The 13,836-nt window shown below is 47.5% G+C and overlaps 1 protein-coding gene across 1 annotated transcript; it reads left to right on the top strand.

Moving 5' to 3' along the window:
• Positions 1 to 1,249: 1,249 nt before the first annotated feature.
• Positions 1,250 to 12,932, top strand: LOC139156197 (histone-lysine N-methyltransferase SETD1B-like; the record flags this gene model as incomplete). The annotated part of the gene is made up of 6 exons (XM_070731481.1): positions 1,250 to 1,682; positions 2,343 to 2,497; positions 2,986 to 3,084; positions 3,564 to 3,834; positions 7,237 to 7,349; positions 11,739 to 12,932. Coding segments are annotated over exons 1-6 (1,920 nt in total), but the record flags the coding sequence as incomplete, so codon positions are not given.
• Between the last annotated feature and the right edge of the window lie 904 nt (positions 12,933 to 13,836).

Raw genomic sequence — 13,836 nt, 5'->3', positions numbered from 1 at the left:
CCTTCCTACAAGGCGGCCAGGCATTGCACTGCGGGGAAACGCTCCTCGCCCCTCGAACAAAGAAAGGCAACTCTTTTTTTTTGGTGCAGGGGAAAAAAAAACCCCACCATGGCCGAGCGCATGCGCGCGCGCACCCCCCTCCCCGCTCCTCTCCGGCCGCCTCTCCTCGGCCGTCTGCGGGGCTGGCTTCTTTCGCCGCCTCTAATAACGCCGAGCCGGATGCGAGCGGCGCCCCGATTGGCTGAGCCCCTCCCGGCTAGCCAATAGCCACGCCGAGGCTCCCCGTTAGCCCACCCCCCCGCAGACAAAAAAGCCCCCCCCCTCCTCACTCCGCTCGCGGTGCCCCAAACCCGACAAAGCCGCCCTGGGAGAGGCGAGGGGAGGGGGAGGGAGCAGGGTGGGAGGCGCCTCCTGATTGGCTGCCCGCGCGCCTTTCATCCTCCTCCCTGGGATGGTAAAAAATTGACACATTGTAACAAAACGGGGGCGCCCCTCCTTCCTCCTCCTTCCCCGCCCTACGGGGAAGGGAAGGGGCCGCCGAGCCTCGGAGGGGGGGACTCCCCCAGTCTCCACTGTGCCCCCCTACAAGCCTTCACATAGTCTCACCCTCTCGCCCCCCCCTTCTCGGAGTCCCCCTTTTGCTCGCCCCCCCCAACAAGCCTTCACATAGTCTCACCCTCTCTTTTGCTTATTCCCCCCGGTGGGTCTGGCCCAAGCCACAGAGGGGAGGGGGACTCCCCCAGACTCAACGGTGTTCCCCCCCCACGAGCCTTCACGTAGTCTCCCCCTCTTTTGCTCGGCCCTCTATTCCCTCTCGGTGGGTCTGGCCTAAATCTCGGAGGGGGGAACTCCCCTTTACAATCCCCTTCTCGGAGTCCCTCTTTTTCTCTCTCTCCCCCCCACAAACCTTTACATAGTCTCCCGCTCTCTTCCCCCCCCCTCCATCCTCCCAGGTGGGTCTGTCCCAAACCTCGGAGGGGAGGGGACTCCCCCGTGTCCCCCCCAAACAAGCCTTCACATAGTCTCCCCCTCTCTTTTGCTCATCCCCTCCCCCCATTCCTCCCCGGTGGGTCTGGCCCGGCCTCCTTTAGGTAAAGGCAGTCGGCAGATTCCACGCGGGCCGGGCGGGGGGGGAGGGAGGCGCTGGGCGGGCGGAGGGGGGAGGCCTGGAGGGGCGGGGCCGGGCGCGCGGGGGCGGCGGCAGCGGCGGAGGGGGGGGGGGAGCCTTGCGCGGCGCAGCTGCCGTGAATGTGCCTTCGGCGGAGGGCGGTTAGCCATTCGCCCAGCTTCCCTGGCGGAGAATTGTGGGATGCCTGAGCGGCCGCCGGAGGAAGCAGCAGCAGGAGGAGGAGGAGGAGGCAGCGGCGGCGGCGGGAGGAGGCGGGCGGCGCGCACGCACAATATGTGCTGGCTCGCCAAGCGGAGGAAAAGCGCCCAGGCGGCAGGAGGCGCCCCGGCCCCGCCGAAGGGAGCCCGCGGCCCCGCGTGAAGCGGCAGCAGGAGGCGGACGAGGCCCAGGCGGGAGGCGGCGGCGGCGGCGGAGGCGGAGGAGGCCTCTCCTGGCCCCGCGGACGGACGATCGGCCCGGCGGACAATGTCTTTCAAAGAGAGCAAGGCGGCAGCGGTGGCGGCGGGGGAGCGAGTCAAGACGGGCGAGGAGCCGGTCCGCAAACTGAGTTCAAGTGAGCGCCGCTGCCCCTTCCCTTCTCTCCATTCCTTCCCTTCCTTCCCTTTCTCTTTTCCTTCCTTCCTTCCCTTCTACCCATACCTTCCTTCCCTCCTTCCTTTCATTCCTTCCCTTCCCTTTCTCTTTTCCTTCCTTCCTTTCTCTCCATTCCTTCCTTCCCTCCTTTCCTTCCTTCCCTTTCTCTTTTCCTTCCTTCCTTCCCTTCTCTCCATTCCTTCCCTCTTTCCTTTCCTTCTATCCATTCCTTCCCTTCCCTTTCTCTTTTCCTTCCTTCCTTCCTTTCTCAATCCTTCCTTCCTTCCCTTCTATCCGTTCCTTCCCTCCCTCCTTCCTTCCTTCCCTTCTCTCCACTCCTTCCTTTCCTTCCCTTTCTCTTTTCCTTCCTTCATTCATTCCTACCCTTCTGTCCATTCCTTCCTTCCCTTTCTCTTTTCCTTCCTTCCTTCCTTTCCCCAGTGGCTCCGATGGGGCAGCAGCAGCAAAGGCACCGCCGCTTCCCCCCCCCCCCCCCAGCTGGCTCGGGCTGCAAGGCAGATTGGGGGTCCCCTGGGCTGCCTTCCTCCTCTTCCTCCTCTTCTTCCTCCTGCCCGCTTTCTCCTTCCTCGCCCCCCCTTTTCTAACTCATCCTCCGTCCCTCTCCCCTCCTGCTCCCCAGGTTGGATCAACGGCATGGAGAGCGGCCCGGCTGGCCCCTCGTCGGCCGAGAAGAAAAACCACCACTGGAAAAGTTACAAGTTGATTATTGACCCGGCGCTGAAGAAAGGCCAGCACAAGCTCTACCGCTACGATGGGCAGCACTTCAGCATTCCTGTAAGGGGGGGGTCCCTAGGGTGGCTGGCGGGGTGTGTGTGTGGAAGAAAAGAAAGGTCCCCATGTATGCATGCATGCCTTCCTTCCTTCTCCCCCCAACCCACTTTTCCCTTGCACCCCCCCCCCAAAAAAAATCCTCTCCAAAACCTGGTCCTCTTTCTAGGGAAGTGGGGGGGGACTTGCAAAGCTGCTGAAGTTGCAAAACACCCCCCCCCCCTTAACGTAACATCTCAGGGGAAAAAGAAAAGTCTGCAGCTTTCTTCTTTATTTCTTTCTTTTCATCTCCCGTGGCATCTAAAACCCACCCACCCCTTTAAAAAAAACAACAACCCTGCCTTTTGCCTTCCTGGCTTTTGCAGTTCTGCAGGGTAAAGTTTTTATTTTGCCCTGCTGGCAAAGATCGCGTGGCTACCTGCTGGAGGGGAGTGACAACCCCTGGCTGCTTTTCCATTGATTTTTAAAAATTATTATTATGATTATTGTTGCAGAATCCCAGTCTGGCCCCCGTGGAGTGCGTGGAGGACCCCAGGATAGGACGCATCTGGACCAAAACGAAAGAACTGGAACTCTCCGTCCCGAAATTTAAGGTAGAGAGAGAGAGGGAAGGGGGGGTGTCGAGCAGTGCTGGGCTTTGGACGTCTTTTTCGGGCTTTCTCGTTTGTCGAGAGAGCGTAGCAATGCCGCAGCCGAAAGACGGCCAGGTGTAGAAGTTGAGCGGCTGTTTTGTCAGAAGGGGCAGGGGATCCGCTTGCTTTTTTCCAGACTGTCAGTTGTTGTGTAAACAAGGCATGGCCAGGGAGGGAGTTCTCACTCCACCACACGAGCGCAGGAGAGGAGAGGAGGAGCGTTTCAAACTTTCGCTTTGCTCTCCCTTGTCAAGAGAAGCCTCTTAAAACTTTCGTTTTTTCCCACCAAACCGTCGTCGACTGACTCCCATCCCTGTGGTTTTTCCCCCCCCTCCTCCCCTTCCTCTTCCTTCCTTCTTCCCCCTCCCCACCCCTCGCGGAATGGGCTCTGCTTCCTCTTCCCCCCCCAATGAACCAACCCTACACCCCCCCCTCTCCAGATTGATGAGTTTTACGTGGGGCCCGTGCCCCCCAAGCAAGTCACTTTCGCCAAGCTGAACGACAACATCCGCGAAAACTTCCTGGGCGACATGTGCAAGAAATATGGCGAGGTGGAAGAAGTGGAGATTCTGTACAACCCCAAGAACAGGAAGCACCTGGGCATCGCCAAAGTCGTCTTCGCCACCGTCCGAGGGGCCCGGGAGGCCGTCCAGCACCTGCACAACACTTCCGTCATGGGGAATATCATCCACGTGCAGCTGGATACGAAAGGTGGGGGACCCCCCTTCCCTCCATCTCGCCCCCTTTCCTCTCCTTACCTTTTGCCCCCATCCTGGAGGGCTCGTTGGCAGATCTCGGGGTGTTGTTGTCAATTAATTAAAAGGGGGAGACTGTTAAATGGCTGTCACTCCTCCCCTCCCTCTCTCACACACACACCCCTTGCTTTTCTGGGCTTTCGGTTGTCACGTGGAGTTGGATGTGTTGTCGGTTGCTAAGAGACAGGGCTGTAATTTAGCAAATGCTGCCATCCGCTCACTTTCACTCATTCAGTCCCTCACTCTCGCTGACCCACCCCGCTGGCCCCTCCTCGCACCTCTTGGGCCCAAAGTTTGCTTTGCCCTTAAAAGATGGTGGGGGGCGGAAGAATTCCCCTTTAGAAAAACGTCTGAGAAAATAAAAATCTGGAAAATTTGTCCCTTGCAAGGGGGGTTATGGGAGAATCTTTCCTTTTATCTGGTCCCTTTACGTGGAAATCAGTATTCTTAAAGGGGACAGCAAAATCTTTTTTCCCTTGCCTCTTAAAGAGACAGTGTACCCTTATTCCTTCCGAGTGGAGTGCTTGCCCTACTAGAAACATAGAAGTCTGACGGCAGAAAAAGACCTCATGGTCCATCTAGTCTGCCCTTATACTATTTCCTGTATTTTATCTTACAATGGATATATGTTTATCCCAGGCATGTTTAAATTCAGTGACTGTGGATTGACCAACCACCTCTGCTGGAAGTTTGTTCCAAGGATCTACTACTCTTTCAGTAAAATAATATTTTCTCATGTTGCCTTTGATCTTTCCCCCAACTAACTTCAGATTGTGTCCCCTTGTTCTTGGGTTCACTTTCCTATTAAAAACACTTCCCTCCTGAACCTTATTTAACCCTTGAACATATTTAAATGTTTCTATCATGTCCCCCCTTTTCCTTCTGTCCCCCAGACTCTACAGATTGAGTTCATTAAGTCTTTCCTGATACGTTTTATGCTTAAGACCTTCCACCCTTCTTGTAGCCCGTCTTTGGACCCGTTCAATTTTAGACATAAGCAAAGCAACTAAGGGTGTATATAATTCTTAAATGGACAAGAAACTGTTTTTATTTATTTTTCCCTTGCTGTATTCCCCCCTCCTTTCTTGCCTGCAGCAAAGAAATAATATGCTTCAGTCATTCACACCAATTTGTTACTTTCTATATAGAACATGTAACTTGTTTCCTTGAGAACCAGGAAAATCCCTTTTAAGAAGAAGGGGGGAATGTTACATTTTTGGAGCAAGTGTTGTTGAAAAGCCTATGTAAACAAAGGCGTTTTTTGTATATTTTAGTGTGAAACTGCGTGTTTGTTTCCAGTGCTAAAATGCTGGGACACAATTTTGATCCAGTTCACTGAATTTCAGCGGATATAAAACATTTTTTTTCACACGTGTTGTGACCAGAGGATTCAGACATGCATATTAGACAGAAATGGATCGAACAACGAAGAGGAAATATATGTCAGATTGACGGCGTGACTATTGAGTGTACTTTCCACGCTGTTTTGAGGCCCTATGGCATTAATTCTGCCTAGTGACACATAATCAATAAACGATATCGTCACCTGCAATTTCAGCTTTGCCCCGAGTACTTTGTGATACGTCAGTTGAGCTTTTAATATTTCCAGTCCAGCCCAACCTTAACTTTATTAGTTTGGAGTAATTCCAGTGAGTTAAACAACATTTACTTAACGAGTGATCGTAGCCTGAAGTCTTTCTGACTTTAAATGAAAACAATAACGTGAAATCTTTATAATTCGTAATTGCTTGAAACTCCAGGCTGCTATTAGTATTTTGCATGCGTTTTTGACCGCTTACTGCTAATAAAAATGAAGTTGTAGGTCCCTATATAAATACTAGCCTTTGAAATAATTGTTTCCTCTTTGGATTCTGAAACATCCAATACTTTTTAGTTAATTGTGTGACGTTCGGTGTTGGTGCATAATGCTTAAACGTTGGCCTCTGAAGACTATAACCCCAGAGATCTTAAAAGTGTTGTAACTTTAACTCTGAGTCATTTAAGGTGAAATTTGTGTGTTAGCGTATAGTAAACGTGTTGCAGCTGTTACGATAATACTGAGATAATAAGTCCTATCTAGTGATACTTTGATTTATTTATTTTTTTTGTAACTAGGACAGTAACCTGCCCAGTGAAATTGCACAATCTTGTCTTATTATAATTGAGTGTGATAATGTGTGGTTGAGGCAAGAGTCACTCATGATCTCAGAAGACTGCAGTTCAGTCGAGAGTTCAGTAGGTAAATGACTTTTTCAGCCCCTCAGCCTGTGTGGTGGGCCTGTCCTGCAGGAATTCTGACCGGATTGACCAAGATAGACATGCTAAGTACATGCAACTTCACACAACTGCATTGGGATTGCAAGAAGTAGAACAAGGCTAATCTAGTTGCCCCTTTGGAGAAGCTCAGAAGCAAGAGCTGGAAACAGGAAGAGGGAGATTGCGATCTCACTGTATAGAGCGCTGGGGAGACCCCATTTGGAATAATACTGTGTCCTCACCTACAAAAAAGAGATGGATCAAACTGAACGGGTCCAAAGACAGGCTACAAAAATGGTGGAAGGTCTTAAGCATAAAACGTATCAGGAAAGACTTCACGAACTCAATCTGTCTAGTCTGGAGGACAGAAGGGAAAGAGGGGACACGCTCGAAACATTTAAATATGTTAAAGGGTTAAATAAGGTCCAGGAGGGAAGTGTTTTTAATAGGAAAGTGAACCCAAGAACAAGGGGGCACAATCTGAGGTCAGTTGGGGGAAAGATCAGAAGCAATGTGAGGAAATATTATTTGACTGAAAGAGTAGTAGATGCTTGGAACAAGCTTCCAGCAGACGTGGTTGGTAAATCACAATAACTGAATTTAAACATGCCTGGGATAAACATAGATCCATTGTAAGATAAAATACAGGAAATAGTATAAGGGCAGACTAGATGGACCAGGAGGTCTTTTTCTGCCGTCAGACTTCTGTGTTTCTAAGCAGATGTGAAGGTTCTGATTATTCCCTAATTCTCTTACCGTGACTCTCCTGTTCTGAACAATTACATTCAGGAACTGCTAGATCTGAACATAGAGGGTAGATCGCAGCCATTAAATTAAGATAACTTCCTTCTCCATCAGCAGAGGAACCATTGTGCCATTATTTAGTGACTTGTCAGTCATTATTATTACCCTTTAGACACCTGGAAAAGGGAGATACTCCCCCCCTTCTTGTTTTGCATGCAGACAAAGGTCACTAGTGGACAACCCCAAAGTCCAGAAGAGAGATCCGTTGCTTTTTCCACCTAAGGCAAGAGGGAGCGCTCTAGGTCATTCTATAGGTCGGCCTATAGGTCTTTAACTGTGATTTTCATTACCTGTCCAGGTGAGAAGCGCATGCATTTTTACGAGCTCCTGGTGAACGGGCTGTATACTCCGCAGACTCTGCCAGTGGAGACTGAACAAGATGCGTCCCCCACCCTCAGCGAGACCCTGCAGGTATGTTTGGAACTTGGTTCGTTTTAAGAATGCAGCTGTGAGAGCTATCATGGGCTTTCCCAAATATGCCCATGTCACACAGTCTGCATTGGTTGCTGATCAGTTTCCGGTCACAATTCAAAGTGTTGGTTATGACCTATAAAGCCCTTCATGGCACCGGACCAGATTATCTCAGGGACCGCCTTCTGCCGCACGAATCCCAGTGACCGGTTAGGTCCCACAGAGTGGGTCTTCTCCGGATCCCATCAACTAAACAATGTCGGTTGGCGGGGCCCAGGGGAAGAGCCTTCTCTGTGGCGGCACCGACTCTCTGGAACCAACTCCCCCCAGAGATTAGAATAGCCCCCACCCTCCTTGCCTTTCGTAAGCTGCTTAAAACCCACCTCTGCCATCAGGTATGGGGGAACTGAGATACTCTTTCCCCCTAGGCCTTTACAATTTTATGCATGGTATGTTTGTATGTAAGTGGCGCTCCAGGCTAAGAAGAAACAACAACACATCCTGGATCTGAATGAATGAAATATTCTCATTGAATACTTTGTTTTGTACAAAGTTGAATGTGCACAACAGCAAGTGAAATTGATGGTCCATCACTGTTGCTTCCTAAGTGGACAGTTTGATGTCACAGAAGTTTGATTTACTTGGAGTTATATTGTGTTGTTTAAGTGTTCCCTTTATTTTTTTGAGCAGTGTGTATATTTGTGTATATATATGTGTGTGTGTGTATATATATATATATATATTAAAATAAAGTTTATTAATTAACAAAGGGTAAATGGGGGGGAGGAGGGGGATACATAAATTCAAAAATGATAAGGGTATTTATTACATGGTATTACATTTAAAAGTGTGTATCTTACATTGTAACAAAAATTTAGTGTTCATATTTGTATCTTATTACTATCAATAATCCATTTATCTATCTTATCATGTTAATTAAAACCTATAAGAATAATAAATGATTATAAAAGAAGTATTTGTAGAAAAGTAAGTAGAACGGTAGGATGAGTGTATATTTCATTCCCTAACAAAATTCATATTATTCCAATTGACTTTCCAAATATCCAGAGTAGCCTTGTACATTTCACGCGGACTTAACTGTTTATATGACCGACTTGTCAAAATCACCTTAAAGGTTGTTGAGTTTCTTCTGAGCTCTGACAGTGATGTCCATTTCTTGTGGTTTCTTTATATGGACAGTCGACCATGATAAAATGGGGTTTTGACTGCTTATCAGAAATCAGATTGAAGCAGGGACTTTTAATGGAAACCACAAACTTTGATTTTACCCCAGGCCCAGGTCAAAACAAAGCTTCATCCTAGTTGGGAGGAAGAAGACCTACATTTCCACATTTTTCACCGATTTCAATTGAAATAGGTTTGTGAGAGCAGCTTAAGAAGTCGCCTAGTCCAATTTTGGGGCAGGAGAGAGAAAAAAATTATTATTATTATTATTTATTAGATTTGTATGCCGCCCCTCTCCGCAGACTCCATAGATCGTCTTGAAGGTAGTGTTAATAATTGAAGTTTGACCCTATACCTTTGGACAAGGGAGGCAAAGAAGACCACTTGTGCAAAACACCACAACCAGATGCTAAGAAAAGAAAATCAGTTGTTTCCTGGAAGTGTCACTTGCTTTAAAAAAAAAAAAAATCAGGATTCCTTATTTGGCTTTGTAAGTCATTTTAGATTGGACCGGTGTTTAATTAAGTACAAGGAGTTTCCAACCATTGTGAGTGTTCACTTTTGTCTGGCTAGAATTTAAATGAATATTTTAAAACTATCCATGTTCAGCTTAGGTTTCCTGGGAACTGTCTCCCCTCCTCAATGGAAGCACCTGTTGCCTAGAATTTTAAATGCCTTCTTTTCAGCTCCGTCCACCCTTTTCTTCAACCTTGAATCTTCCATAATTTTACTCAACCAGACCAGAGCAAAAAGGCAACAGTTGGTTTGGGACGATGGCCTTCCCTTTGGGTCACTCTTTGTCAAGTGAACCAGGTGGAATTGAAGCCTTGTTTGAAAAGAAACCACCCCAAAAGCAACACATATGATGGGGAAAAACATGATCTTTGTAATGAAAAAAAAATGAAGATGATTGAAAGTGAGAAAACAGAGACAGAAAAAACTTGCTCTTTCTAACGAAGATGATTGAAGGTGATGAAACAGAGCTCTCTCTTTTCTCGCCTTCAATCATCTCCATTTTTATTTCATTAGAAAGATCATGTTTTTTTCCTATCGTATATGTTGTTTTTGTGACGGTGTCTTTTCAAGTAAGGCTGCAAAAATCAGCCAAGTGGACACCTGGTCCACTTGATAAAGAATGACCCCCTTTATCAGTTTGTGTTTCCCGCTGCCTTTTGGATGTTTGATTTTTTTTTTTAAATAAAAAGCTGTGAAACTGAACTCTTGTTGAGCAATTTCATGACGTGGTTCTCCTGTTTGAAGCATCCTCTCTTGTCGGGATGCAGATACAGAACCAGGGACTTTGGCAGTTTCTGCATTTTAAAAAAACCCATCAGAATTATAGAGGAAACATTGTGTTGTTGTTGAATTTTTAAACTGTTACAGTTCCCCATCTCTCTTCCCTTTCCCTCAGCCTCCTGTTCGTAGGGTTCAATTGATCTAGAATTAAGAATGACATTTAGAATAGAATAGAATATTGGAATGTGGAATAGACTAGACTAGAATATGGAAGAATAGAATATGGAATAGAATAGAATTCTTTATTGGCCAAGTGTGATTGGACTCACAAGGAATTTGTCTTTGGTGCAGATGCTCTCAGTGTACATAGAAGAAAAAGAGACATTTGTCAAGAATCATGTGGTACCACACAATGATTGCTGTAGGGGTCAAATAAGCAATGAAGAAACAATCACTATTAATAAAAATAGTTGTATATAGTAGATTGGTTGTGCACATGTGTATACTGGTAGTTCTTGATCTATGATTGTTTGTTTATTTACAGTTCAAAGTTACAATAGACTTGGAAAGAAATAACAATTGAGCTATACTTTATTGCACATTATCACAATATGAGCAATTGGCAACATTTTATCACAGTGTGCAATGTCCTGCAATACTGTAATCATGATTTGGGACCCTTATTTGCAAAATTTCCACTTAAAAAAACCCTATCCCATTAAGAAAGCTGTAGTCACTTAATGAGCATGTGGTCACTGAAAAAATTGTAAAACCCGCTCCAGTTCAAACTTAGGACAAAATTTCCAGGCCTGGTTATTATTATTATTATTATTATTATTATTATTATTATTATTATTATTTATTGGATTTGTATGCCGCCCCTCTCCGGAGACTCGGGGCGGCTAACAGCAATAATAAAACAGCATATAATAATAATCCAATACCAAAAACAATTTAAAACCCATTAATATAAAAAACCAAACATACATACAGACATACCATACATGAAATTGTAAAGGCCTAGGGGGAAAGTGTATCTCAATTCCCCCAGGCCTGGCGGCAGAGGTGGGTTTTAAGTAGCTTACGAAAGGCAAGGAGGGTGGGGGCAATTCTAATCTCTGGGGGGAGTTGGTTCCAGACGGCCGGAGCCGCCACAGAGAAGGCACTTCCTCTGGGTCCCACCAAGCAACATTGTTTAGTTGACGGGACCCAGAGAAGACCCACTCTGTGGGACCTAACTGGTCGCTGGGATTCGTGCAGCAGAAGGTGGTCCCTGAGATAGTAGGTAGTTAATCCAATATGTGTGTATGTGAGTGTGTGTACACACACCCTCCATTACATATATTTCCTGCAATGCCTAGAATCTGCCTCATTTTGAAAGTTTCCTTTTAATTGTGCTCCGCATTTCGGACTCCCGAAACCACTGAAGATGTCAAAGTAAATTTTAATTGACAGCAATCATGGGCTGCTGCTCTTTCTGGTTCTTAACGATCCATATTTGGAGAGATGCCACTGGCCCTGTCGTGTATTCTCGCCATTTTATTATCGAAGCCCTAGCTTTTTTTAAACAACCCCCCCCCAATAGTGTATTTAATTCTGCACAGGATTATTATTATTTTTTGTTTTAAAAAGACAGATGAATAGATTAGAGGGAAGAGTGACCTCAGCGTCAGGAACATTTTGTCCCAGGGCTGTGTTTCCTTCTCGGCATCTAAGACAAACTTTGTGTAGGTCAGGTGACACCCTGACTTGGTAGGTGCCCATTCAACCAGGGTTAGCAGCTAAGCAAGACCTCAGTCTCCTTCTCTGCCCAAGGGGAGGGAGTCATAGTAGGAGGACGTGCATTTTGTATTTGCTGGCTGGGGAATTCAGGGAGTTGGTCCCCAAAAGTTGCCAATTTTGGGGAGCCCTGCTCTAGTAGTTCTCACCTGTTATTTACCTGTCTCCTTTGCCTTTTTTTTTGGGCAGCTGGCCGACACTCTGAAACGGCTGAAGGACAGCGGTCTTTCTTCGGCGGGATCCTCCACCACCCCAAACAGCAGCACCCCCTTTTCCCACGACACGGCCTTTTCCAGCTGTCGACAGGACACCCCCAACTCCTACAGCCAGTTTACCCCCCAGTCGCAAGGGACGCCTGTGACCCCACGTCTGGGGGGGACCCCCTTTTCCCAAGACTCCGCCTACTCCAGTCGACAGACCACGCCGGCCTACCATTTCGGACAGGACTCCGGCTACAAACCCCGGAGGCACGAAACGAAATTCACGGACGCTTATAACCGCCGCCTGGGCCACCACTACGTGCACAACACAGGCGGGACTTTGCGAAGCTCCGAGCACCAGTTCGGCGCCTTCAAGTCCCATCAGCCGGAGACGGTGCAATATCCCCAGGCGTCCCCCGCGAGTCACTCAGGTGCTTCGACGTACAAATCGGCCTTCTCCCCCTACCAGGCTCCAGCCACGTACCCCCAGCCCGAAGAGCCCCAGTTTTCTCAAACGTCCCGGGAATTGGAATACCGGCGGCCCCCACCCCCACCCCCCACCGAGGTGACCGCCGAAAGCAGCCCCGCTCCCCCTGCGGAATTCGTCCCCGCGAAGGACAAACCGGAGGAGCCGCCTCCTCTTCCTCCTCCTCCTCCGCCGCCCCCGGAGCCCGACAGTCTTAGTGAGCCCCCCGTTGGGGTGTCCTTTGGTCAGACTCCCGAAAGGAGCGAGACGCCCGGCACGCCGACTGTCGAATCGGAAAGCCAGCCGAACAGTTTAGACTCGAGGATCGAAATGCTTTTAAAAGAGCAGAGATCAAAACTCTATTTTCTCAACGAGCACGACTCGGACAATGAGATACGGATGGAAGGCAGCCCCATATCTTCGTCCTCTTCCCAGCTCTCCCCCATCCCGAACTCGCAGCCCAGCTACCGAGCGCCAACCCCTTCCTCGCGCCCTTCCAGCACCGGCTTGGAAGACATCAGCCCGACCCCGTTGCCCGATTCGGACGACGACGAGCCCATCGTCGGGGTAGCTTCCGCCTGCCACAACTCGAGAGGGGCAGCCGAGGCCAGCGCCACGCCCGTGGACCAGCTGAACAGGATCTCCAAATCGGAGCCCTTGGAGGCGAAAGAAACGCAGCCGTTTAGCAGCAGCCCCGTGCCGGAAACAATGGAAGAGGTAAGCGAGCTGGTGTGCAGGTAGGGCCACAATGGAGCTCATAATATCCATCTTTAAGGGCGACGTTGGTTGGGTGAGTTTTGCCCCGTTTCTCAACTTTTCGGGCCCAGTTGTTAAATGAATCATGTTGTTTAGGAAGTCGGTTGTACATGGATTCTGGCTTCCCTATAGACTTTGCTTATCAGAAAGTCAGAAAGAATAGAATAGAATAGAATAGAATAGAATTCTTTATTGGCCAAGTGTGATTGGACACACAAGGAATTTGTCTTTGGTGCAGATGCTCTCAGTGTTCATAAAAGAAAATATAGATTTGTCAAGAATCACGTGGTACAGCATTTAATGATTGATAGGGGTTCATCAAGAATAGAATAGAATAGAGAATAGAATAGAGAATAGAACAGAATAGAATTCTTTATTGGCCAAGTGTGGTTGGACTCATAAGGAATTTGTCTTTGGTGCCGATGCTCTCAATGTACATAAAAAGAAAAGATACATTTGTCAAGAATCATGTGGTACAACATTTAATGATTGATAGGGGTTCATCAAGAATAGAATAGAATAGAATAGAACAAAATAGAATTCTTTATTGGCCAAGTGTGATTGGACTCACAAGGAATTTGTCTTTGGTGCCGATGCTCTCAATGTACATAAAAAGAAAAGATACATTTGTCAAGAATCATGTGGTACAACATTTAATGATTGATAGGGGTTCATCAAGAATAGAATAGAATAGAATAGAACAAAATAGAATTCTTTATTGGCCAAGTGTGATTGGACTCACAAGGAATTTGTCTTTGGTGCCGATGCTCTCAATGTACATAAAAAGAAAAGATACATTTGTCAAGAATCATGTGGTACAACATTTAATGATTGATAGGGGTTCATCAAGAATAGAATAGAATAG

This window comes from Erythrolamprus reginae, unplaced genomic scaffold (genome assembly GCF_031021105.1).
Source record: "Erythrolamprus reginae isolate rEryReg1 unplaced genomic scaffold, rEryReg1.hap1 scaffold_414, whole genome shotgun sequence".
Lineage (NCBI taxonomy): Eukaryota > Metazoa > Chordata > Lepidosauria > Squamata > Dipsadidae > Erythrolamprus > Erythrolamprus reginae.
Note: the sequence above shows the minus strand (reverse complement) of the source record. Positions and strands in the feature narration are given on the sequence as shown.